The 25,347-nt window shown below is 40.3% G+C and overlaps 2 protein-coding genes across 2 annotated transcripts; both read left to right on the top strand.

Moving 5' to 3' along the window:
* Positions 1-22: 22 nt before the first annotated feature.
* On the top strand, positions 23-16,110 carry mtf1 (metal-regulatory transcription factor 1). The gene is made up of 11 exons (XM_085423456.1): positions 23-117; positions 1,337-1,864; positions 4,950-5,188; positions 6,549-6,680; positions 6,936-7,009; positions 9,978-10,111; positions 10,598-10,675; positions 10,875-10,977; positions 11,062-11,699; positions 11,945-12,014; positions 12,676-16,110. The coding sequence occupies exons 2-11, from the start codon at positions 1,400-1,402 to the stop codon at positions 13,149-13,151; spliced, it is 2,409 nt and encodes an 802-aa protein (XP_085279582.1). The 5' UTR covers positions 23-117; positions 1,337-1,399; the 3' UTR covers positions 13,152-16,110.
* Positions 16,111-17,353: 1,243 nt separating this feature from the next.
* Positions 17,354-23,996, top strand: yrdc (yrdC N(6)-threonylcarbamoyltransferase domain containing). The gene is made up of 6 exons (XM_085423454.1): positions 17,354-17,606; positions 21,022-21,217; positions 21,878-21,992; positions 22,085-22,204; positions 22,924-23,054; positions 23,681-23,996. Exons 1-6 carry the CDS (start codon positions 17,435-17,437, stop codon positions 23,748-23,750), a joined length of 804 nt encoding a protein of 267 aa, XP_085279580.1. The 5' UTR covers positions 17,354-17,434; the 3' UTR covers positions 23,751-23,996.
* The last annotated feature ends 1,351 nt before the right edge of the window (positions 23,997-25,347 follow it).

Genomic DNA, 25,347 nt, shown 5'->3' with positions numbered 1-25,347 from the left:
TATTTCCCATAATTCATCACGAATGGCTGCGAGCCTGTGACGTATGGCTTTCTAGGGAGGGGATAGGAAGAAAGTGGTCAACATCCAAAGCATCGGAATAAGGATTAAAATTCAGAGGTAAATTTATTTTAATGTCATTTCCTTCTAGTCGATCCACTTAAACCTCAGTTTGCCACTTTATCACCGGGTAAAATGAAACTGACCATCTTTGCAGGAACGATAAGTAATCTCCACAATAAACGTTTATCGTTAGCCCCTTAGCTTAGCGATGAGCTAAAGTGTTGCTATCCAGCGAAGCTATGAATGTGTAGAGAAATAAGTGGCAGCTGACTTACCTAGCCTAGCCTCTGGCTAACTAGTTCCCATTTAGCTTTCTGTGGCTTACGAGCTGAAGAGAAAAACACTCTAAAGATATGTAACGGCAGATGCAAAATAAGCAGCCTAAGATTAATTTACAGCAGCTAACCAGCGACGTATCAGGCTGGAGACGATGTAATCATGATATGAGATCAGATATCCACCAGAATGCTAGCATCGTAAAGCTAACAACCTCAGTACTGTGACATTAAGTTGTGAGAACGATATTGTTCAGTCAGCTAAAGGTTAACCTTGCAGCCACTGAGTGCCTATAAGGTCACGCTTATGTTTGGAAACTGCGCGGCATTGTGTGCGCAGCCATGTAAAAGTTAACTGTCACCGTCGGTTTGAAATGACAGCTTTCATACGCAGCATTTAACGTTTTCCTTTAGAGGTAACCTGATGAATTTTGATTGATTAGAAGTCACCGAGTAGCTAGGGCTAAGCACCAGCTATCTCATGACATCTGTCACTGGAGTAAGAAAGTTCCAGATCGCGATGTGTAGCTTTAGTTTCTGTGAACAGTGTTTATGTCTCTTACTAAGTAACTACTTGCGGTGATTTCAGTCTGACGTGTTGAAGAAAAAAATTCGCTGCTTTTGACTGACACCCGCAGGTCCGCTACATTAGGGGGTGAACATGTTTAAAACGGGCATTTAATGTAGTCAAAAAAAACCTTATTCTGCCAAAAGCACACATAGCTGTGGCTCTGTCTAGTTATTTGTTGCCAAATGTTCCTGTCTGTCAGCGTGGGGCTACATAGTGACAGCTGATATAGTTTAACTGGGCAGCCCTAGTCAGATCTGCTGCTGAATCACTAAACGCTGATAAATATATTCAGTCTTTATATTGGGCTCAGCTATGAGAAACTATGAGTTTCTGCTCAACAGTGTTTGCTTTTTTCCAATTACAATTTGTAATAATTCAGCTGAGCTATACAACCTAAGAGCGTAAGTGAAGTAGCTTCTTTCTTTTTCAGGGTGAAACATTAACGTGTGAGAGTGCAGTCCTTCTTGCCAAGGAAGGAGAGGCATCAGAGACCATGAGTGAGAATGGCCCTCATACGGAGGTGCCTATGTACTTTGAGGTGGAGGTGGATCAGCTGGAGCGGGATGACGAAGAAGATGACAAGATCCACTTTGGCAAAGACGGTGACCTAATTGCTGAACCTTCGTCATCCTCTGGTCGGGTCTATGACCGCACCACGGTCCTCATTGAGCGGGACCCAATACGACTGGATGAGGAGGGAGAAGAGGAGGGTCACTGTGGAGGGGATGAAGATGGAGTCACCTTCCTAACAGAGGGAGAAGGTGATGGAGATGAGGAGGAGGGATCGCTGGCCTTTATGACAGACCCAGATGGGATGTCGCAGGGTTATGTGCACCACACAATTTCTCCTGACCAGATCCAGTTCACAATAAATCCAGGGTCCACCCCAATGCCACGCAACATCGAGGGGGCTACGCTCACCTTGCACTCTGAGTGCCCAGAGACCAAGCAGAGAGAGGTGAGCAAAAATAAGTGCATCTTGTCCAGCTGTTACAAGACATATGCTTGTTTGGTCATCAGAGGCTCCTCTGATTGGCTCTAAGGTAGTGCACATGTATGACAGATTGCAGTGATTGCTTGTCTAAGCTGTTTCAGTTATTACAACAAATTGCAGAAGAGCAGATGGTTTAAAGATTTTATGATTTTATCCTCTAATAATATAGTGATCATTTTTTTTAAATCTAGTTTGTCCTGGTGAAAAATGGTGTGCAGTTGAAAATATGTCACTGTGCTTCAAGTTCTTTTAAAGGATCTTCTCAGCAACTATGCAGAAGTTGCCATTCTGTTGCCTTCAGCAGTAACCTATCTTAATTAGCAGAGATGAGCAGCATAGTAAAACCATCTGATAGGAAGTTTGCACTTGTTAACCAGTAGGTACCTAACATAAAAGGTAGGGAGGCACATTGGGGAAAAACATGGTTCTCTTTCCTGTGTTTAATCAGTTGATTTAGATGATATATAGCCTACAGAGCCATCTTTACCACTATTATGATCCTTTCTTTTAACAGTAGTCTATAAACATCTGAGGAGCACAGTTGTGGGACATTTGTGAGAGAAATGTTGCCAGATTCTTGTCTGATACAGGATTGTAGCTCACAACAGCTGTATATTTTTAATTGATGAAAGGTCTGGACTCCGGGCAGGTCAGTTCACCACTAGGACTCTTCCACTTCAAAGCCATGCAACAGATGCAGTAGCATTGTCTTACTGAAATATTTAAGGACTTTCACAAAAAAGACATCATCTGGGTAAAGCATATGTTGCTCTAAAGCCTGTATAGACCTTTCAGCATTGTCTTTGCAGATGTGCAAGCTGTTAATTTCATAGGCTCTAATGTATGACCCACACAATCAGAGATGCAGGCTTTTGAACCGAGTGCTGATAACAAGCACGTTGGTCCCTTTCCTCTTTAGAGGTTGCAGGAAAAATGAGGATGCAACACGACCTGAACAGTTAACTGTGTTCACAGACACAGATTTCTAAAAGTGAGCCCATCCAATGATTTTTGGCCTTATCCCTTGCACACAGAGATTTCTGCAGATTCTCAGAATCTTTTGAGGAACAATATTCTGAAATTGTTCCACAAGTTGTAAATGTAGATTCTTTTGTAAATTGGTGAGCCCCTTCCGTAAAAGAGAGGCAGCTTACTTCTAACACTGCCTCTCTACGATCCTCTTCTTATATCCAATCATGGTATTGGCCTTTTTTTAACAGTTCATCTGATTCACTGCAAAGTGTTGAAAGCGGTTTTGTTGCCCCCATCCTAATGTTTTTATGAAATGGTAAAATGTCTGCTTAAACATTTAGTAAGTTTATTGTGTTCTATAGAAGTTACACAAAAGTTTTTGTTCATTTTACACAGCACCAAGACTTTTTTGGGTTTAAAAGTTTTATAGAACAATAGAATTACACTTAAAATTGACTGCAAACTTTTCAGAGTAAAGCATTATGACTATATTGTCTTGATCATGGTATTTTCATATTTTAAAATCATATTATGTATTGAAGATTAATATACTAGTAAATTTAGATTTTGTTATCATTAGATGGGTGTGGTGCTGGAGCAAATGCCTTATTATTTCTGAATATTATTGGCAGAAACTTTGCTGCTTTTGTAGCCAGTTTTGGTTTGAAAGGTGAAGTTAAGTCAAGGTTTGATTTTATTTGTTAGCAGTGTCCGCTCAGTTTTTAACCCCTTTACCAACTGCAATAATAACAAATATCTAAAGAAAAAGATTTTGAGCAACCCTCTGAATTAAAAGACAACTATATATTTCTTGCAGCAGTATAGAAGCATACCGGGATCTTTTATTGTGTGTGTCTGTATATGTATGACTTCAAGCCACTTCTGAGAAATGAATTTAAATTTATATTGCACAACAGTACAATATAAAGTGGTGCCACACTCTTCTGCAGGCCTGGAATCATAAATAGTCATGTGCATGCAGGTCTTTGTAATATGTTAAACAAAGCAAATATGAAATATGAATCCCCGCGGAACGCGTGCACTGGGGTGTGGATGGTTTGTCCAATATTTGTTGGCCACGCTAAGCACTCCTCTTTCATAAACCAATTTGTAATGGAGTGGTCTCTTCCACTATGCGTGTGGGAAGCTGGAGCATAAAGTGCTCCCTCGCAATGATCATATTCACAGTGTGGTAGAATCACAATGGTGTGGGAGATAAATGCAGATCTGAGCTGCCAGCTTTAGCAGGGTTCTGCTGTGGGTTTGCGTAGATATTTGCTTAACAAATGATCCCTGCCACACACTAATAACCAGACTGAATGGTTTCAGACTACCATTGCTCAGATTAGCGCTTGTCAGAAGGTCCGAAAGCTAAGTCAGCTGTGTGTAACTTTCACTGTATCACAGTTGTGATACTGGGTGTCGTGGAGTTCTGCAAACACTGCAAGGTTCATGCTGAGTTTTCTCTGATGCATCTAATATTCTCACTTGCCTTGCTTTGATCTAAATTGGGCTACAATTCGTTTTTACAAGAATACTAAGAGGATTTAATTTAGTAAATGAGGTAATAGCAGCAGAGGAAGGAGAGTCTCTTGTTGAGGAGGCCAGCCACAAGTTTTCTCCTCCTGGTTTTGTGTTCAATACACTATAGAATAGAGACTGGGCTGCTTTTATTCACAGTGCCCCCAGGATATTTGTGTGAGAGCAGAGCAGGAGACTGCCCCACTGCAATGGACATCGGTGCTGTGAAAGAGAATTGAGGGTTAGTCATCACTGATGTCCTTAATGCTCACCCGCTTTGTGTACTGATGGGAGGTTGAGTCATTAAGTTCAAATCCTATCCAAAAGGCCACCCTGAGTCAGACTGTCACCTCATTCAATGGCAGGGCAGGTTATTATTATTTCTGAGCTGGATTTACTAATTTCTCCCTGTCTTGTTGAAATGGTGTTGTTAAATAAAGTTAAAACGCAGATTAACAGATTTTTTTAAAGAGATTTGATGCAATCCTTTTCTTAGCACCAGCATTATTTCACTATGTTTTAATTCCACTTACCATGTTTATTCTCTCACTTTCAGGTAAAGCGGTACCAGTGCATGTTCGAAGGCTGCACAAGGACGTACAGCACAGCAGGAAACTTGCGGACACACCAGAAAACGCATCGGGGCGAGTACACATTTGTGTGTAATCAGCAAGGCTGTGGAAAGGCCTTTCTCACCTCTTACAGCCTTAAGATCCACGTCCGTGTTCACACCAAGGAGAAGCCATTCGAGTGTGACGTACAGGGCTGTGAAAAGGCGTTCAACACGTTGTACAGGTGAGCCTTTTTTGTTGTCTTTCATGTCGCTGTCTTTACATTGCTGTGGAAACTTGAAGTTTATATGAAGTCACCTTTATCATCACTGTAGGTTCCATTTCAGTTTTGTTAGACTTGATCAAAAGTAGGTTAAGATAATTAGACCTAAGTGTTGGGGGCAGTACACAAAGCGTGATGCAGTAGATGTTTTGACACCAAAAAATGACTCAAGCGACTCGGGACTTGATTAAAAGAGGAACATATTTCAGTCATTCCGTCAGGTCTCTTGTTTGACCACAAGATATATCAGATGTACAAATCAAAGGGCATCCAAGTATCCAGTTTACACTGTTTCAGTAGCAATGTCATGTGTCTGTGGCTTGATGCTGCTGTGCCATCATCGTAAGCTACACAGGGCTTAGAGCTGTTGAGATTCCTGATCTAACTTTACATTGTAGATCACATTAGTGGTTCGTCATGGTTTGCTTCGCATAATCAATCTTTGCAGCAAAATAAAACTGGTCTTCCTCATTCACTGAAACGCCATGCGTTTCTTGGAAAAGATAAGAAGTATGATTTAAAAAAAATGCACCAAAACTTAACAGAAAATAGAATTAACAGAGCACTGCTTTCCTTTTTACGTTGTGCTACATTCTTGGTTATTAAGACATGTTTGCAGACAAGTAAGCGTTTATTCACCATTTACCTGATCTTAGTGCATCTCCTCGAACAAAAAAATCTTTCGTTCCATTTATTGTATCAGCACGATGGATGCCAAAAACACTCAAAGTATTCTCTCTCTTTCCCTCCAACGTTTACCCAAAAATATGTGTTTATTAGACACTTAATTTTCGTATATGATTTGTTCTTGGATAAAATCTCTTGCACTGAATCCAAAGTATTTCCAAACAACTGATGATGATTCACTTTAAGGGACAAGCTCTTCATGTTCTCCTGTGCCAGACATTTTTTGATTTTTGCTGTATATCTGGTCTTTTGATGTGGTGTTACTCGTCCAGATCAGTCCAGCACTGCACGCTGTGTTGTCCAGGGCACAGCTGTGATTGACTGATGCAGGCACGTGGTCAGGTGCTGTTTTTTTTAGGAAGGGCTTGGTTTGCTTTTGCTTTCCATTCAGTTTGCAGAGCATGCATTTTTAGTATCACTAGACCATGTTCATTTAAATGTGAGAAGCCAAAAATCGTGATTGAGTTTAAAATTCTATTAATAGCCCCATTTCCCGTCTGACTCATCTCTTTCTTTTTTTTTGAAAGATTTTTTTAAATGAAATGATAGCACATGCTGCTGAATGCCACTGCGTTTACTTTGTCCCGCTCATATTTTCCCATTGTGGTTTAATGAAACACTATTTTCTCTGCAGGCTAAAAGCACACCAGAGACTTCACACAGGCAAGACTTTCAACTGTGAATCAGAGGGATGCACAAAGTACTTTACCACCCTCAGTGACCTGAGGAAGCACATTCGCACACACACTGGGGAGAAGCCATTCCGGTGAGCATTTCCTTTTTCACAGCAGGTTTAATTTTCTCCCAGTTAAGGTGAAGGAACTGCTGTACAAAACTTTAAGGGTATTTAAATTTTACTTATCCATGTCAACTATCCATTTTTCTTCATATAACGACACAGGGGGGCAATGGGTCATGACTTTAATCTAGAAGGATGATGAAATCCAGCCTTGAATGTTTTTCACTTTGTTTACATTTGATCTCACACTGTTTTTTTGTTTTTTTATGTTTTTGCTTTCAGGTGTGATCATGATGGTTGCGGAAAAGCCTTTGCTGCAAGTCATCACCTAAAAACACATGTACGGACTCACACAGGTATACAGTGTTCTGGTTCACCTCAATTATCTAGGGAAGCTTCAACAAAGATGTATTTATTTAGCTCTTTGCTCTAATGATTGCATGCTTGTTTAGGGCAGGTGAACACCTTTCCTACATGCCAGCTGTCAAACACACAGACAAATACTAGCTTCCCATGTATTTGGTGGGGTTTTTTCCCCTTATATATCAATATAGTAGATCATGTTCAGCTGAACAAGGAATGACTTGAACTGGCTTATGCTTTGTGTTGTTGAAAAAGAAACAATTACATGTACAAGAACAAGCTGTATCAGGATATTAAAATCCAGCTACAGGATTCATTGTACTGTGTCCATTTGGCTGGATTTTGCATATTCAGACTGAGGAAAAAACAAAAGCATGTAGCTTAACAGTGATGACACTGCATAGGTAGAATACTGATTGGGTAATTTACCATTACCCAATCAGTAGCCCCATAAAGTGCTATTTAAGTACCAATGTAACACTTTGTAAAGGGTGTGGAGAGGAAGTACTTCTACTGTTTGCTAATTGGCTGAAAAGGGGACTTTACTGGAAACAAGAGAACCACAAAAAAAAAAAAATATCGAAGATCAAAAATACACCATGAAAAGCACAGACATTTCTTCTGTACTTGGTTTCACTTCAGCTATTCGTATGTTATAACTTCATGCCTGGCTGATGCACCAACAGCAGCACAAGCAAGAATAGCCCACAGATTTTTATCACAGACTTTGTACACTGCGTCCATCTAAAAATAGAGCTCTCTGCAGAGAGACGGGCCACCCCGACTACGAAGGTGCTCGCCCTGCTGGCCCATCAATTCTGCTTAACTGACCACTCAAAGCACTTTTAACTATAAGCTTCCTTCACCCAGTCACATACAAGAGCTTTATTCTATACCTAACCTAAACCTTTTCTAATCATCACACACACCATATCTTACCCAAGGACACTTTAGAATGAAGCTAGGGAGCAAACCACTAACCTTCCCCTTGAAAGACGCCCCCTACTACCTCCTGAGCCACAGTTGCCTCAAGGTTGAAAACAGGACAGTTTTCATTATTTTTAACGTTTGGTTTTGCTTTACTACAAACAGTTTTGTATGTTTTGACTTCTGTTGTCTCTGCAGCGACTTAGCTTAAGAACCAAGAATTCTGCGAACACAAAGAAGACTAGCTCATATTAAGAGTTGTTTCACATATTTCTAACACTGCCCCCTGGTGACAGTACATAGCTATAGCGTGTGTAAGTCTGCAACGCTAGAGTAGGAGCAGGAAACAGCCATGCTGGTTAGAGCAGGGCGATATGGCCAAAAATATTTATCACGATATATATTTGAAAATTTGCGATAACGATATAACCGACGATATAATTGATGCGAGACAAAATACAACTCCACAACATTACTAGCGCAAAAAGACAACCTTCCATTTATATTCACTTAAACAAGAAGCTGGTTTTTATGTACATTAAAGCTTTATAAAAATGTAACAGTACAAATGCAAATTCCTTGCTGAAAGTTTAACCAAAAGGCATTTCCACTAGAAATGGGCTGACATGTCCTGAGCATAACCATGTATAATATCCACTGAAGTTAAAAAGAGGTGCTTTGCAACATTAAACTGCAGTGTGCAGTACGCATTTTTCGGACCATAAGGTGCACGGGATTATAAGGCACATTAAGCGAAACAAAGCAGTCAGATAAATCAAACTTTATTAAACTCATTCTTCTTGCTTCCTCCATTTCTGTACCATTGATTCCTTAATGTTGAATTCTCTGGCAGCTGCTCTATTCCCATGTTGTTGCAGTATATTAATGACTAACCTCGTATTGTGGATGGATTATCTCAGTTGTTCTCCTGACTGAAGTTTGGTCCGTTTACAGCATCCTGCCATGCGATTGCATTTGTCTCTAACCATGAAGAACCTTCACGTTAACTTTTATAAGTGGAAAAGTGTTAGTGTTCGTCCTCCAGCTTCACTGTTTATGTTATGCTAACATAGCTGTGTCGCTAGCGATCACGTAGCACATCATTATATACCAGCTAGCCCAACTTCAGTAACCCTACAAACGTCACTGCTGTTTAGTTTCCTGTCTTCATTTATGTTGCAAGTGATAGCAGAGGTGTACGTTTGATTTTTTTCAGAAATCTCTCAGTCAGAACATGCAATATCATGCTTAGGTAACTAGCGAAACTAGCGAGCTAACTTCCGCTAGCTTCCTGCTAACTTCTAACTCCGTTAAATGTAATAACTTTTGTTTTCATGGATGCCTGGAAGTTAAACTTCATAGTTACACCTGGTAAAGCAGCAATGCTGATCGTTTTATTAAAGATGAAAGAATTTAGACAGTTTTTAACTCTAAGTGATGCTGCAGTGTTGTTTGACCTGAAGCATACGGAGTTTAGGACCCAGATTACTCCCAGATTTAAGAGCATCTTAGTCCGACAAATACGACAATAACAACGGCCGCTTGCATGTTCTGCAAAAAAATGTGCTTTGTTGTGTATCTGACGGACAAACACCAAACCAGTTCCACATCACGGAAGTTGCACCATTTTTACAAACCAATTCTGGATCATCTGTTTCACTCAACAATCGGCCATGTGCGTATGAAAACAAAGGCACTGCGCATGCGCGTTTTACTCCCATTCTATCGCGATATTTCATTTTCCTATCGTTGCCTAACATTATACCGGTATTACCGTGAACGGTATAATATGGCCCAGCCCTAATGCTGGTCCCTTGAAAATTTTATATTATTGTGACAAGAGTAAAGCTGACTTTTTAAAACCCATACGGCTGCATTTTTTTGTCACTGAAAAGTCATCATTTTATTAATAAAGCTGCAACTTTGAATTAGGTTACTTTTTCCTGCCAGGAAAGATATAAATAGTAAAGAATAATAAATAAACGAATCAGTCTCAGTCTGTATTTTCTGCCTTTGTCTCTGCTCATTCTGTAGGGGAGAAGCCATTCAACTGTCCTAGTGATGGCTGTGAGAAGACTTTTAGCAGCCAGTACAGCTTGAAGAGTCACATTCGGGGCCACGACAAAGGACAGTCCTTCAGCGTCTCTCTCACCCATCCACTCTCTGAAGTGAGTCACAGCACAGCGTCTTGTCAGAGTGTGGGCACACTTGGCACAGTCATCGTGTTCTCCATGGACAGCCTCAGGGCTACATAACACTGTGCTCCTCGTGCCATTTACTGTATGCTGTGTTCTGAAGTAAAGTGCTCTTTTGTTGCTTTTCACATAATAAACAGTTGTGTTATAACATCTCATATCACAGGTATTACTACATGGTACATTGACTTTCTACAGAGCATGTCACCATAAAAGTAAAGTATTTAACTTTTCCACTTGTGCAGTGGCCTGTGTTTTTAATGGCAAATGTTTATAGACCAAATAGATTACATTGTTCTTTCTTTAAAGGAATAGTTGTTAATTATGTCATTATGTAATGGACTACCTTGTATGGTAAAGCCTAGATTTTTACCTATTTTTTACAGTAGCTTTCATTTCCACGACTCAGCACTTGGGGTGGCTACTTTAATCAGGGACCTTTCGATCTCTTAATTGCAGGATGCAAATCACTCGCTGTGCCTCAGTGACTTGAGCCTCATCTCTACAGACTCAGAACTACGAGAGAACATCCATAATGTGAGTTTGAACTTTATTTCACCTTTGTCAAACAGACTGTATTGACACAGTAGAGGAGCTGTCAGGATGATCAGTGAGATGTCAGTTAAAAGATATTTTCAGTCTTCAGTTTTTATATTCACTGTATTAAAATGTCAAGGTTAAAAGTGCACTGAGTGCACTTTTTTAAAGGCTTTTGTTCATTTAAATTTTATTCCAGGCTCAAAATTTGGACCTCAACAATGCCACCCCTGTGAAAATCTTTGAGCTTATGTTCCAGAGTCCTGAAAATAGCATCAGCCAAGATGATGCTCATCCCAGCGGTAAGAATATTTCATTTAAAAATCGACCTGTTTGGGTTTTCTTAAAGTTCTTGTTCTGAGAAGTTTTTTTTCCCCCTTGACCAGAGAACCTTGCTGAGCCCTTCGGCTTGGACACTCCCACCCAACCGGGAGTGACAGAAGCCTCCTCTCTCATCTCTTTCTCTGTCAATCCTACCTCCTCATCTTCTTGTTCACAAAACGCTGCAGTCATGGAGGCTTCTTCCCAGCTCAATCAGAGCTCTTCCTCCCAGACCTCCACCCCTGCCTCCATCACTGCAAATGTTAGCACAACACAGCCTCCTGCTTTCATGCAGCAGATCTCAGACGTGCCACAGGCTTCTGTCCAGCCACAAAACCACGTCACCCCCCAGCAATATGTGGCACTGCCACCAACATTTCTACAGCAAGATAGTACTACCCAGACCACTCCACTACCACCACCCATTGCTACGCCTGCTCCTGCCCCTGCACTGACTGCCACAGCACCAGGTCCTGCTGTTGTTGCAGCTACCACAACAGATGCTCCAGCACCTGTGGCTCAACCTGTGCCTTTGGCCAATAATCCTGGTCCAAACTCTGGCCCTGGTCTGGCAACCACCCCTGCCACTATCACCATAGCACCCACACAGAACCTGCTGCAGCCCAGCTTGGTCATGTCTGACCAGAATCTCCAATGGATCCTTAGCAGTGCCACCAACAGCCAGCAGAACCCAGAGCAAGCAGTGAGTAATGATCCCACACATAATCTGTTCTCCTCTTCATCTTGTTCACAAGAAAACAAGGTAGCACAAACAAACTATGAAACATTAGGGAAAGTATGGCTTTTAATTCATACACAGTCCATCCCTTTTTGATACAGTCTAAAAAAAAAAAAAAAACCCAAAAAAAGAACATTGTGTAATCATCTTGAGGATACTGATATTTATTGTTAACCCTTTTGAACTTTGGTGTTTTTGTTTATTCACAGCCACATCAAGGAGCTCCAAAAGTGGAAAAGGTTTTCTTCACTACAGCCATACCAGTGGGAGGTAATGCTGGTAAGCCACCGTGAAACCAATCTTGTGCTGTTGACATTGGCCAAAGACTAAGGAAATCATACATTTGTTTTGCCACTAAAATACTTGGGTTAATGATGATTAGTTAAATAGTATGCAATAGTTACTAGGAAAAGTATTTGGTAATACAAACGCGAAGTTTGAGGAAGGAAATGGCAATCTCAGGCTGAGGCTTGATAGTAACCATCTTTCATTTTTGCTAAATCTTTTTTCCACCTAATTAAATGTAACATTTATGAAATGGGGAGGAAAAAAGTAAGATTCCCTGAACTCTTTTTTTTTTTTTATTAAGAATTCCCCAAATATATTAATATAAATTGACAAAACAGAAAATGGGGGGGGGGGGGGGGCTCTAATTAGCAAGTTGAAGTCAAAGATTTTTGATTTGTTAGTGATTGCTGGTGAATTTACAGCTCTTATGGTCCTTAAAAGAAACACTGCCAGGTCTACCAGATGATGGTGTTTTCATCAACGTTTACAGTTCATGTTGCTGATAGGAACATGTGGTCACCTAATCTATTGTAATGTTTCCATCTGTAAATATTGACAGGGTACAATCAGACAGCCTACTTTTGCAGACACCACTGTGGTTTTGACTAATTTCTTTGCATTGGCCTAATCAAACGTAATGTTTCTGTTGTAGGTAACTCAGTCCAGCAGATCGGCCTCAGCCTGCCAGTCATCATCATCAAACAGGAGGAATCCTGCCAGTGTCAGTGTGCCTGCAGGGACTCTGCTAAAGACAAGAGTGCAAAGAGTGCCTCCTCCATCGTTTCAGCCCCATCACAGCAGCAGCCACCAGAGCCCCCTCCCCCGCCACTATCAGAGCCTCAGCACCATTCAGCAACTTCATCTTCCTCATGCTGCCCCCCCAAGTCTTCCTCCAAGGTGGGTGAGGTGACACTGGAGGCCCCCTCTTCTTCTTCTTCCTCCTCCACAGCTCAGACTTTCTCCACAATAGTGAGCGGCACTGCCGCCAACCCACCCTCATCTGACGGGTTAGCCAGTATGGACGTCTCAGACTTCCTGTCCCTGCAGAGCCCTGAGACAGCCGCCAACATTGAGGCTCTGCTGCTGGTCGCAGATGACTTCAGCATGGCTACTGATGGCAATCCTTAAAAGAGCTGCCTTTGGAGTCTGGCACCACATGTTTGTCTGTTGCACCCACTCGCCCACAAGCGTCGATTCCACCCACACCTCGAGTCACTCTCCGAAGTTATGCCTCTTCTTTCACCCTATATAGCGTGTGCATTGAAACCCCCCCAGTACCTGCAGTGCATTCTGCTTTGTATGGCACTGGGACAGGTATGGTATATATACAAAGTATGTGTAACTTTTCTGTTGAGTCTCATTGCAGTAGTTGAGTTTTAGCAACTTAAACGCTAATTAATGCAGGGAAAAGGCAGTAGATCCTTTGTTGAAAAGATAAACTCTTTATAATAATCCTCACTCTGAATTGATTGAAATGACCAAGTGTTGTCCAAGCACTGATAATTTAGAGTTTCATTGTCCTGGCTTGAAGGTCACACACCTTAGCAGGAAAACAAAACTCGTCTGTCCTTGTACTGTATCCTCGTACTGTACTACAGGTCCTAACAAATTCTTTAGGCTGGTATGCAAATAACCATAATGCACTGTATATGAGAGGATTTTGCTACAATTTTAATCAAGCATTGCTCCCAGCAAAAATTTAAAGAGCTTGGTCACACAGCTTCCCACGTGGCTGTCTTGTAATATGAAGTGATTTCCTCAGTATTTTGTTTGTTTTCTATGAAGACTAGTGCGGTCCAGATAATGTGATGATTCTTTTTTACTTTTTTTGAGAACCTGTGATCAGATCTGCCTGTCTCTTTAAGCGACATAACGTCAATAAGTTGCCTATAACTTAAACTAACTTAAAATTGTATATGTTAATTTATTTAAATGCCTGATTCTTTCAATATAATGATACTATCATCTTTGAGATAGCAGAAATAATCTATTAATTTATTCCAATCACATGTTTTTTTTAAGTTGAGCTGCTTTTTTGTTACTGAATTGTTTTACCTTCATAAGAACGTAAGTATTGTAAAAACGAGGCACGTGTAGTAGACTGCACAGTCAAGCAAAATATCCTCTAGGATCTGCTTGTTTGCAAAAACTTGCCCACAACTAAACTATAAGGAACTACTGTCAACATCCCATCTTCTTTAGGGTTGTGACCCTCTCAGGGATGCATCAAGTCATAACTGTTCCTGGTTCCCACAATTTTCTCAGACATGCATTTTCCTTGCCGGACGGCCCACACTCGCAGTAGCCCTACGTTTTTGCTGCACTCTTCCCTGTTTATTGCACACTAACTTGTAAAGTTGGTTCTGCATATCGGTTAGGCTGATTTGCGGCACCACTACAGAGTTTTTGTATAAACCTGCTGTAAAGTAGCATTTAAAAGATGGTGTCCTGGTGACAATGTAAATATGGTACATTTTAGTGTAAACATCTTTGAAAAACTTGTAGATTATTCTAGAATTTGTATTTTTGTATAGACTTTTGAATTGCTAACTCTGAGTTTGAACCTAATGTATACTCTGTTCATTCTTCTCCCCGTCACGTTTATGCAGAAGATGTTTTTGCTGTGTTTTAGTTGAATAGTTATACAAGCCGCTGGGTTTCTGTATAGTCCACATTGTAAGAAAATATATGTAATGCATAGCCTCTGGCTCAGAGTATAATTTAACAGTATTGTTTCGCATGGGACACAATGCAATGATGATAGAGTAAAGGCATTATGCCCTGTAAATGACAGTAGAGCTTCTTGGCCTTACAACATTAATTGTTCTGTAAGCCTCCTTGCCTTGATAGCCTCTGCTTTAGTAATCGGCTTGTTGACACTCTGTTTTCACATTCACCGACTCTCAGGCAGCCATTCCAGCAGCAGATCACACCAAGGCAAAAGCATGGAGATTTTCCAGTTGTGATATTGGGAAAGTCGAATGGGCTTTACCAATATAATACTATAATATTTCAGCATTGACTTAAAAAAAGAAATTAAACTCAGCTATATAACAGATGCAGACATTATGATTCTGCTTTTAATTTCCAATTTGCAGAATCAATCTTTAAAAAAATAAAAATAAAAAAAAAAGTAAAGTTTTAATCTGGCTCCTCTGGTGTGATTTAGGAAATTTATAGGAGCCACAAGGCAAATTTCCTCCCATAATACAATATTAATTAGATGTCTGGAGCATCCAAATCTGACATTGACTCCAGTGGATATTAAAATAATTCCCACAAAGAAAAAAAAAATACCACCGGGAGTCGTACCTATTCACCATTATACATTTTCATACAGATCATTGGTGAACCCAACTATGCAATTTTAAGTGTGGTATTTACAAGTTCAGTTACCGACTCAAAGATTAAATGGTTACTTATGCCTCCCATTAAGTAATATTTGCTGCAATATAGCTTTGAGCTACAGTGCTCCTGTATATTTTGCATTGAATGGTGTGAATCTGGACTGTAGTGAATCCATGAAGTACTGTTTCACAGCCACCCTATGGCCTCTGTAATTGGTTTAATATCAGCTGGATTTGCATGTTTAAGTATTTGGCAGTTTTGTTATTTTAATCAGATATTTTCCATTTTAAGCTTAAATATGTTTAGAATTCCATCCAGTTTCATCATTTCGCACGCTTCAGTTTAACATGTGAATTATTGGTTTCTTTCATTAAACAGAGAAATTTTGCCTTTGTCGGCCAAGTTCACGTGGCTAATATTTACATCAGTCTGTAGTGTCAGCAAATCAATTGTGGCGACATTTGTTTGGAAGCAGATTGTTCACAAGTGTAGATTCTTTGGAATTTCTGCCATCAACATTTTCCACCAAACAGGCTATATTTTCCAGGAAGAGCTGGGGCAGGGAGAAAGAGGAAAACGACATGCTTCCAAAGGAATGTCTTGACACCCAAAGAGTGAGGAAATGTTAAGAATTTGTATTTTTTAAAGAATGTATAATGTGAAACTGTTTGCTTATGCGTTTCATATAAATATGAGTAACTTTCTGAATTGAGAGCAATATAATACTAATAAAACCTTATCCTTGTCACTGAAATGTTTGCTTGGTGAAGCATTTTGTGTTACTTTAATAGAATTCATTCATTTAGTTAGATAGCAATCAGCAGGTGGGAGGGGTCTTCCTCTTCTCTTCATTTCTGGAGTGGTGCGGACACATCCTGGGGGGATTTCCTCTGTAACATTTAACCAGTATCATTTAAAAAAAAAACCCAAAAAAAACAAACAAACCAATAACCATTTGTAGTAGAATTCAAAGACCAGAAGAAAACTCACTTTTAGGGCATGACGCAAGTCCTTCAAGTCATTCTTGATCTTTTTGCACAGGGCTATTTTTTCAGACAGGTCCAACAGTCTGTCCTCGATGTCCTGTAGAGCCTGCGGAGGACGTGTTGGTTAAAATGCCTAGCACCATCAGGCTAAAATGTCATGCTGTGACTCACCTGTCTAGTCTCGGAGCCTGCCTCATCAACGCACCCAGACGGCAAATCCTCTGCGCAACCTGCAAGTGTTCAAAACATACCTGGACAAACCCGCTGATAACATGAAAGCTGGAGGGCAGCAGGCGACCTTACCAGTTTCCGAGGCCATGATCAAATACACATTTGTCTTGCAAGCTCAGCGTGTTTCATAGAGGAAGGGCATTCGGTGTTTTTAAGCAGGTGTGCTCAGGTGATTTATATTTTACTAATTAGTGAATGACGAGGGAAAGAACTGCCCAGGCCACTCTGGACATATGTTTCTACCACTGGGGGAGGACAAAAAAGGCACCAATAAGTGAAAGGGTATATTTCGGGGTATAGTTTCCCATTTTTGACTTAACTACTCAAAGTTCTGAGAAATTCACTTGAAGTTAATAATCTGTTTGGGGTTTTTGTTGTTTTTTTTCCCCTATAAATAGCAAAAAAAAAAAAAAAAGACAGGTTTGTTTTTTCCCAATGAAAGTGTCTCGTATTAAAACATTTTTATTCACTGCTGTTTTTCCTCTTTTTCCGTAAACGTGATGCATTTTATTTAAAATTTTTATTTTTGATATAACCAGGCTCATAATTTTTATTTATTTGCAAAAGGTAAAAAAAAATGAGCTAAAGAATGCAGTTGGCATTCGGTTTAGAAAGATAGAGAGAGAGATATCTCTTTAGAAATGCTATAAGTATATGTCAAGTGTGAAATTATACTCGTTTTTATGGCGGTCATTGGTATTAGTCTGCATTTTTCCGTGCCGCTGGCTCTTTAATTGTTGTCGTCATAGATTGGGGGCGTAACCCGGAAAAATTCTATCATCTGGTCCCACCACAACACGTTGCTCGTGTGAGACAGGGTAGTCCTCCGGATGAACGCTTGATTTTATGAAGCTGGTATGTAGTATTGCTGCTGTATTAGTAAATACATCTAAAGGAGTTCACGGTTCAGTCGCAGCTCGTCGGATCAGTGCAGAGATGTTTAAAGAGCTCAAGACAAAAGTGTTGCGTCTGTTACCGCCGACCTCCAACGGACCGACGGTCCATCGGGACGAGACAGGTACATGTGTCTAACATTCAAAGTGGACGTAGGTCTCGCTTAGTGAAGCAGAGTGTGTTTGTAAACAACCGGCTCTGATTGGCGCTAAGCAACGTAAACACTGCACCATGTTGCATCAGATTCTTGGTTTTCCTGTTATGTGTGACTCACAGCTAACCCGATGTGATTCTAACATCCAAAACTAAGCTCCAGTTAAGTCACAGTAGAGTGAGCACTGCCAGTTAGGATGAACTGCTTACTTTGTAGCTGTTTGCCCAAACTAGAAATTAGTAGCAGAAATTCAAAGTTGTACACCTAATTCTTGTTGTTGTAGTCATTATGTATGCTGTATTCCACTGTAGAAAAAGGAAAACAAAAGTTAAAGAAATTATTAAAAGCCCCAAACTACCATAACGTTCATGCCTCTGTACTGTGTGAAAACCTCAGGTCCTCATCTGGCCCTATCCAAATGGAGTTAAATTACGTATTTTGCCTCTTCGGATACTTGGGTTGAACTTAAGCAGATCCTTTTGACAATCACTGCTTTAACAAGTTTAACATTTAAACAGGTGTAGAATGAAATGTACTAAGACGATGAGTATGCTGACAGGTGTTCTTAATGTTTTGAAACTGCTTCTACAAAAATTTGAGAAAGAATGGGTCTCTGAGCAGCTCAGTGAGTGAGTAGGAAGCCACCTGTGCAATAAGACAAGTTGTCACATTACCTTGCTACTAAATATTCCACAGTCAGCTGTGAGTGGTATTATACCCACTCAGCCATGAAGTGTGATTTTATCACTTCATGGCTGATGAAGTGTGATCACAGTGCAGACTCGGCGGATGCTGAGATGTATAGTGTGCCGAGCTTGCCAACTTTCTGCAGAGTCAGTTTCTATGCACCTCCAAAACTTCACATGGCATTCAGATTAGCTCAAAAGCAGTTCATAGAGAGCTTCATGGAATAGGTTTCCATGACTGAGTGGCTTACATCACCAAGTGCAATGCAAAGCAATACACTGGTGTAAAGCACGCTGCTACTTGACCCTAGAGCAGTGGAGACGTGTTCTCGGGAGTAATGAATCACATTTCTACATCTGGCAATCAGTTGCCAGGAGAACAGAACTTGTGTGCAATGTGCCAAGTGTAGCGTTTGATGAAGAGGGGAATTATGAGTCTGGTTGGAACTCCTAATGCTTCAGCACACCAAAACAATTTGGACAATTTCATGCTCCTGACTTTGTGGGAATAGTTTGGGGATGGCCTAGAGCTGGGCGATAGAACGATAACGATATGTATCGCGATATAACTTTTACTCGATAGAGAAATTAAGCTATCGCGATAGACCTCGCCGCTCTTGTCCTCTTTAAAAAAAAAAAAAAAAAAAAAAAAAGGTCAGCCAATCCAAATTAAGCAGCGCAGAGCCGAACCAATCACAGCCGCAGCGTCACGTCGCGTGACTTGTTATGTACAGCACAAGTGCCAAGCCGCACGTGTGTTTGTTTGGGAAACAGCCAGCGGGTAATGGAGCCAGCGCGTAATGGAGGAAATGAGTGTGCCGACTAGAAAAATCAACCGAGCGTGACCGAAGAGAAAACAGATGATGGTTCCAATGCCGGAGAGATTGTCGAACGGAAGAGCCATAGAAGTTCCGTAGTGTGAAGGTATTTCGGCTATTTCAAGTCTGACAAAAACAGAGTAGCGTGCACTGTAAATGTGCCGAAAGCAAGTCTGGAAATACAATAAACTGGTGCATGCGTCACACTGTGCGCCACGTTATTGTTTCGGTGAAATGAATTTCTACAATACTGTTACTGTTAATTCTACTCTCTGCAGTGTTTAAATGCTTACATATACACACAGTTACTGTCCCTCCACACATACGACTCGGTTCTGCTTCTATGCCCCAGCTTTGTTTACTTTTTCCCACCGAGGCTTCTAGACTTCTGATTGGCCAACATTTCTGCACGGTTAGGAATCTAGCGCCACCTGCTGCTTTGGCATGTTCATAGCAGCGTTTTCCTTCATTTCTGCCTTTATGTGTGGACGGGATTATTTTTTAAAACGAAAACGGAAAATCTCCGTTTTCAAAAATACCCGTGTACGTGTGGACGTAGCCTCAGTCTCTGACTGGAAGCGCTAATTCGTCATTCGGCTTTTGTCAGACTAAAGTAACTGTTAAAACTGTTTGAAAAGCTAAGCTATACAACAAGGAGAGATTGAGAATTTCCTTTTAGTTCTCAGTTTATTTGATATTGACAAAAGTTAGTCAGTTTTGTCTGTTCTTCTGTAAAACAAACTAAGATTTATTTTTAGAATTAATATTTTGTTTCTAAGTGGAATTGACAATTTAGTCTGTTTCGTTTGTTCTATTTTGAAACTTAAACGCTTTAGCGGCTGCCTTTTGTGTAGTTTGCAATATTTGCCTTTATTTATCTGAAAAAGTCTCATGTTCCTTAAGTACATCTACCCTGTTGAACTTATTATGGGAAATAAATATTTAAATAAAAACAAGCTGCTGATTATTTCACATTTTACTTGTGAGCAACAGCACATTTAAATCTTACAAATATAGTTATTTGGCTTATATCGTGATAGATATCGTTATCGCCTGAAATGAAAAGAACATATCGTGATATGAAAAAATCTCATATCGCCCAGCTCTAGGATGGCCCCTTACTGTTCCAACAGGACTGCACACCAGTGCACAAAGCAAGGTCCATAAAGACATGGATGAGCGAGTTTGGTGTGCAAGAACTTGACTGGCCTGCACAGAGTCCTGACATCAACCCGACAGACACCTTTGGGTTGAATTAGAGCAGAGACTGTGAGTCCAACATCAGTGTTTGACCTCATGCATGCACTTCTGGATGGTTAAAATTCCCATAAACACAATTCCCAGCTGAGCTGAGGCTTCTATGGCTGCAAAGGCTGGGCTGACATATTAAATCCTCTGGACTGAGAATGGGATGTGTGTGTGAAGGCAAGCAACAAATATTTTAGCATTATAGTATATAGTGTGATTAGAAGGTGAGATTGCATCTGGAAAGGTGTTACATCACCTGTTCAATTGTGTGAGTAGGATTTCATTAGGTTGCTTATCTATTCACACTTCAGTTGTGTACTTTTGGTTTTGGTTTTTTTTTTTTTTTAGCTACTTCAGGCGTGTACTTTTTTGGTAGTCAACAAACATATTACACTATACATATTTCTTCCTGTTTTATCGCTCCCCCTAATGTATTTACATTGCATTCACGATAGCTGATGAGCCTAAATTTGCACCTTATACATAAAGGAAAATGAAAGTAATAAAGCTGGGGGAACATGTTTAGAGTAAACATTTAATTTAGATGCCCTAACCTCCTCATACCATCCATTCATACTGTTGTGTCCTTCTGTGGATGACGTCTCATTAACACCCCTTGTTTTTGAACTGCAGATGGTGCTGAAATCCTGAGTTGCACAGTAAAGGCCCTGAAAGAGGGTCACATTGTTGCGGTGCCCACAGATACCATCTACGGCCTGGCATGTCTGGCCCAAAACTCCGACGCCGTCAGAAAAACGTATGACACTAAAGGACGAAACGGACAGAAGCCGCTGGCCATCTGTGTAGGGGAAATTCAGGATATCTATAAGTAAGTGTGCTTTTATTTCACTTTGATCAGGGCACATGTTGTGTAATTCATTCTAAGTGCAGTCCTCCTCTAAGCCATCTATTTTGCACAAACATATTACTCATTTCCTGAAGAGTCACACATGCATGAGGCACAGATACCATCTCCACTCAAATAACACATTTTACATTTTGAGTGACAGGCACACCTGCTGTCAAAGGACACCTCGGTAATTATTATTCGCAACTTTATTCTGTGACTGTATTTTCTATCACTGTGCAGGCATGTCGCATTTCTTTGAGATTTGTTAAAGCTTTGTGGGATTTAAAGTGAAACAAATTAAATCAGAGAATAGTGGATATTCCCAAAAACTATTCTGGCCTGAAAAACAATTATTTTATTATCAGATAGTTATTTTGGCTATCAGTCATTTGCTTCATTAAAATTCAGAACATGATGAAATGGCCCAAAGCAATTTTTCCACAATGCAAATTGGTGTCGTGACATCATGAGTTCAAAACTTCATTGCAAAAGACAAAACAGGATCAGAGCAGAGAATCAAATAAAACACAGCTGCTTTTTTTTGCAGTGATGCAGTCATTAATGGTCATTTATGTTGTTTTCCTTATAGTTTTGGGAGCTAGATTACACACAAGTATGGTAATGTGATGTCATGTGCAGGTACTGCAAGGTGAAGGTGAAAAAAGAGCTGTTAGGTGACCTGCTCCCTGGTCCTGTCACCCTGGTGTTTGAAAGGTCTGAAGAACTGAACACAGACCTGAACCCCTTTACCTCAGTGAGTTTGCTTCTTTTTCATTGAATAGTGCTGACAATAAATTGTTTGATCATAAGTGTGAATTGTTGTTTACACATCCATGTCTTCCTCAGCTTGTAGGTGTACGTATCCCAGATCATCCCTTTATGAGGCAACTTTGTCAGATGTGTGGGGAACCACTGGCACTCACAAGTGCCAACATCAGCTCACATACCAGCACAGTGGAAGTACATGTAAGTACTAAAGTAAATGATGTTTTTGTTTCTTTCAGTTTCAAGTACGTTAACCTCCTAAGACCCGAACTCTTTCATGGCATGCATTTTTAATGTCTCTTTGCTATTTGAGCTGATTAGGATCTGATGAGTGTAAAAACAAAGAATTATGTTTTGTTTTTGTTTGTTTTTGTTTCTGAGAAAAATGAGATCCACATATGAGGACATTCGCTTTAAATTTCGACAGAGCAGTGGCAGTATAATGTCCTCGTAAGCGGATATCAGGCCCTTGTAGAGCAAAATTTTGTATTTTACATATTTCTTAAATGTGATGTCAGCGTATGTGGGCGCCAGGTCCTAGGAGGTTAAATTTCAAGTACACCTACCAGACAGACACAGTTGCCCCAGATTTGCCACCTGCACATCCACGATCCCAATCTCTTTTTCCACCACATTATTAAGGTGCTCTATTGCATTGAAATCTGGTAACTGTGGGCTCCATTTGAGTGAAGTGAATTCACTGTGATGAAAAAATCACTTCACTTCATTCATCTTTCTTCCCCATTATGATACTCTGTTTGAACTTCAGCAGGTTGTCTTTACATGTGTAAATCATTGACTTGGTGCCATGTGATTGGCTGATTAATTATTTGTATTTTTGAGCAGTTGAACAGGCGCACTTAACATAGCGGTCAGTGAGTGTATGTAGCTCTGAATATTGCTGGGTTTATCCTCTTAAGGAGTTCCAGGAGCTCTGGCCCAAACTAGCTGTGGTTGTTGATGGTGGACCGATAGGAGACCAGAGCCGCCTCGGATCAACAGTAGTCGACCTGTCAGTACTCGGCAAATACAGCATCATCAGACCAGGGTGGTAAGTTCATCCAGATGCTTTTTCCAATAGTTTCTCTCCAAGTGAGATAAAACTATCTGATGTAACTGAATGTTTAAGCATATCATTTAAACTCCTTCAGAGAACTTCAGGCACATTTTACAACTGACAAAAAAATTGACTGGAAAAAAAACATTTTCAAACCAGAACTGAGCAAAAGTAAACTGACTGAGTCTGATGTATTAAAATATCCAAAGTAAGCAGTCATACGTTGCTCAAGTCACCTGAATTAGAACTGGAAGTTATTCATATAGCACCAGTTTATTCCATGACTTGAAGAAGGGGAATGCATCCGCACTGACTCACTGTTGCTTTGAAATACCCAGGTGTTTCCAGCCTCTCCCAGTGTTACAGCACCAGCTATAGTATGAATCTCCTAAAACAAAACTTAAATATTGAAATACCCACCACAAAAAATAAGGAGGCATTTTGCAAGAACAAGTCTTAGTTTCATTAAAAAACCATATTTGGAGTCAGTCTGTCGCATCGTGTTAACACTCTTCTTTCTCACTCTGACCCTTACACCCCCTCTGCCCCCAAACCACCCATGTTTCCTCTGAAGTAGACTTGGTACATTAAACAAGAAATGACTTCAATTTTGATTTCAGTGCCCTTTCTTCTACGGTTGATGTGCTCGAGCGCAAATATGGACTGTCAGAGCTCTCTGGGGAAGAATGACCTTTGAGCTCTCCACACTCCAAAAATCACGCACAACCAGCTCTGACCCGGGGCTACTTGGGAGAAGATGAATCCATGAATCAGCCTTTGCCGGGGAAGACTGTATCTCAGGAGGACTGAAACTGCTGATGGACGATTTTGTTCCAGTGGCAGCTTCAAAGTCTTGGGTATCTTTCCTTATGTCTTAGATTAGCATATTTTGTATATGTTTCTGTCATTACATTATTTGGGAGTTTAAGCTTTAAACTATCATTTATACAGAAATAGGTCAGCTGTATAGTACTTTAAGTAATGTGGTCATGGGAGAAAGAATGGTTTGAGCCAGCCTTTTCGCAACACGATCAGAACTGTAGTGAACACATTTTAATGGTCTGATTGAATCTGTGTGATATAATAAATCAACTTTATTTAAGGGGGCTGTAAACTGTTTTCTGTTTGTTTGTTTGTTTGTTTGTTTGTTGGTTTGTTTTTTAATCATTTTTTTTCTGGCAGCGTGAAGATTGCACTTCAATTGTTAGCATCAACACTTGCAGTAAATCCTGTTTTACAGTGTAGACTACTAATACTGGCACATTTGGGTTGTTTCGGTTGGCACATGGATATAATTTGTAGAATTCCTCTCATTTGAATGTTAATAATTGGAGTACATGATTAAATCTTCAGTGTCTGATTGGACCTTGATTAACAGATGGTACAACATTGGCAAATCCACAATAAAATTACATATTTTTTTCCCAGTCTCACAGTTTTCTCCATGCACAAGAAGCTATCTGAGATTTATTTCTGTCTTTATCCACTGGTGTCTGGATTTTCACTCAAAACAGCTTCTTAATGGAGGGTGAAATCAATAGAGCAATGTTAAGTGTTTAAAAAGGAGCAGAAACCACTTACTGGCAACCTGGACAGGGAAATCAACTTCGGATCATTCAGAGAACGCACTTTTATTCTCAAAAACGCCTGTCTCTGCGAAACCTTTCATTTTAAAAGCTATCAGAATCTTAATCAAGTCTATACAGAGTGTGCCCCAGGGTGCCCCAGTCAGTGGGCAGGTTTATATTCATTAATGCGTTCAATCACTTTGAGCCATAGACTTTCATGTCCTGACTTCTTGCTTCAGTGGAGAAAAAAAAGCATATGTCCCATATGCTTACAGTGAAGTCTTTTCATATAGGAATTACTCAATCTCCAATTGTATTTGAGTAGATATCGGGTCTGTGGTGTAGTACTTGACACGTTATATGGGAAAGATCCCCAGCTTGAGACAAAGAGGAGACACAATCCCAGCCTCGGGGACTCACAAGCTTGTGCTGATGAATGGGAGGGTTGTGTCAATAGTACCTAGAGTAAAATCTGTGTCAGAGGCCTCAGGAAATAAAGGAGCGGTTGAAATTACCCAATTTTATTTGGGTAGATCAGAAATGAGTATTCTTGGTAAGTTAGTTTGTTGGTGAAGGATGGCAAGAGTAAAAGAGTTTATGAGATGGTAGTGAGACCTGTTGTGATATATGGTTTAGAGACAGCGGCAATAACGAAAGGGCAAGTTGTCACGCTGGAGGTGGAGTAAAAGATGTTAAGATTTTACTGGCAGAATGGACAG

This window comes from Rhamphochromis longiceps, linkage group LG11 (assembly GCF_057381845.1).
Source record: "Rhamphochromis longiceps isolate RC_006_pf linkage group LG11, R_longiceps_female_GT1.1, whole genome shotgun sequence".
In the NCBI taxonomy this organism is placed as follows: domain Eukaryota; kingdom Metazoa; phylum Chordata; class Actinopteri; order Cichliformes; family Cichlidae; genus Rhamphochromis; species Rhamphochromis longiceps.
This window is presented reverse-complemented; position numbering and strand designations above follow the sequence as displayed.

Excerpts from the sequence above, each read along its gene's own strand:
- yrdc (XM_085423454.1), top strand. The coding sequence starts at position 17,435 with ATGAAGCTGGTATGTAGTATTGCTGCTGTATTAGTAAATACATCTAAA. Across the intron at positions 17,607-21,021 it reads GGTCCATCGGGACGAGACAG|ATGGTGCTGAAATCCTGAGT; the intron begins GTACATGTGTCT and ends TTTGAACTGCAG. Across the intron at positions 22,205-22,923 it reads CCAGCACAGTGGAAGTACAT|GAGTTCCAGGAGCTCTGGCC; the intron begins GTAAGTACTAAA and ends TATCCTCTTAAG.
- mtf1 (XM_085423456.1), top strand. The coding sequence starts at position 1,400 with ATGAGTGAGAATGGCCCTCATACGGAGGTGCCTATGTACTTTGAGGTG. Across the intron at positions 10,112-10,597 it reads TCACCCATCCACTCTCTGAA|GATGCAAATCACTCGCTGTG; the intron begins GTGAGTCACAGC and ends TCTTAATTGCAG. Across the intron at positions 10,676-10,874 it reads TACGAGAGAACATCCATAAT|GCTCAAAATTTGGACCTCAA; the intron begins GTGAGTTTGAAC and ends ATTTTATTCCAG.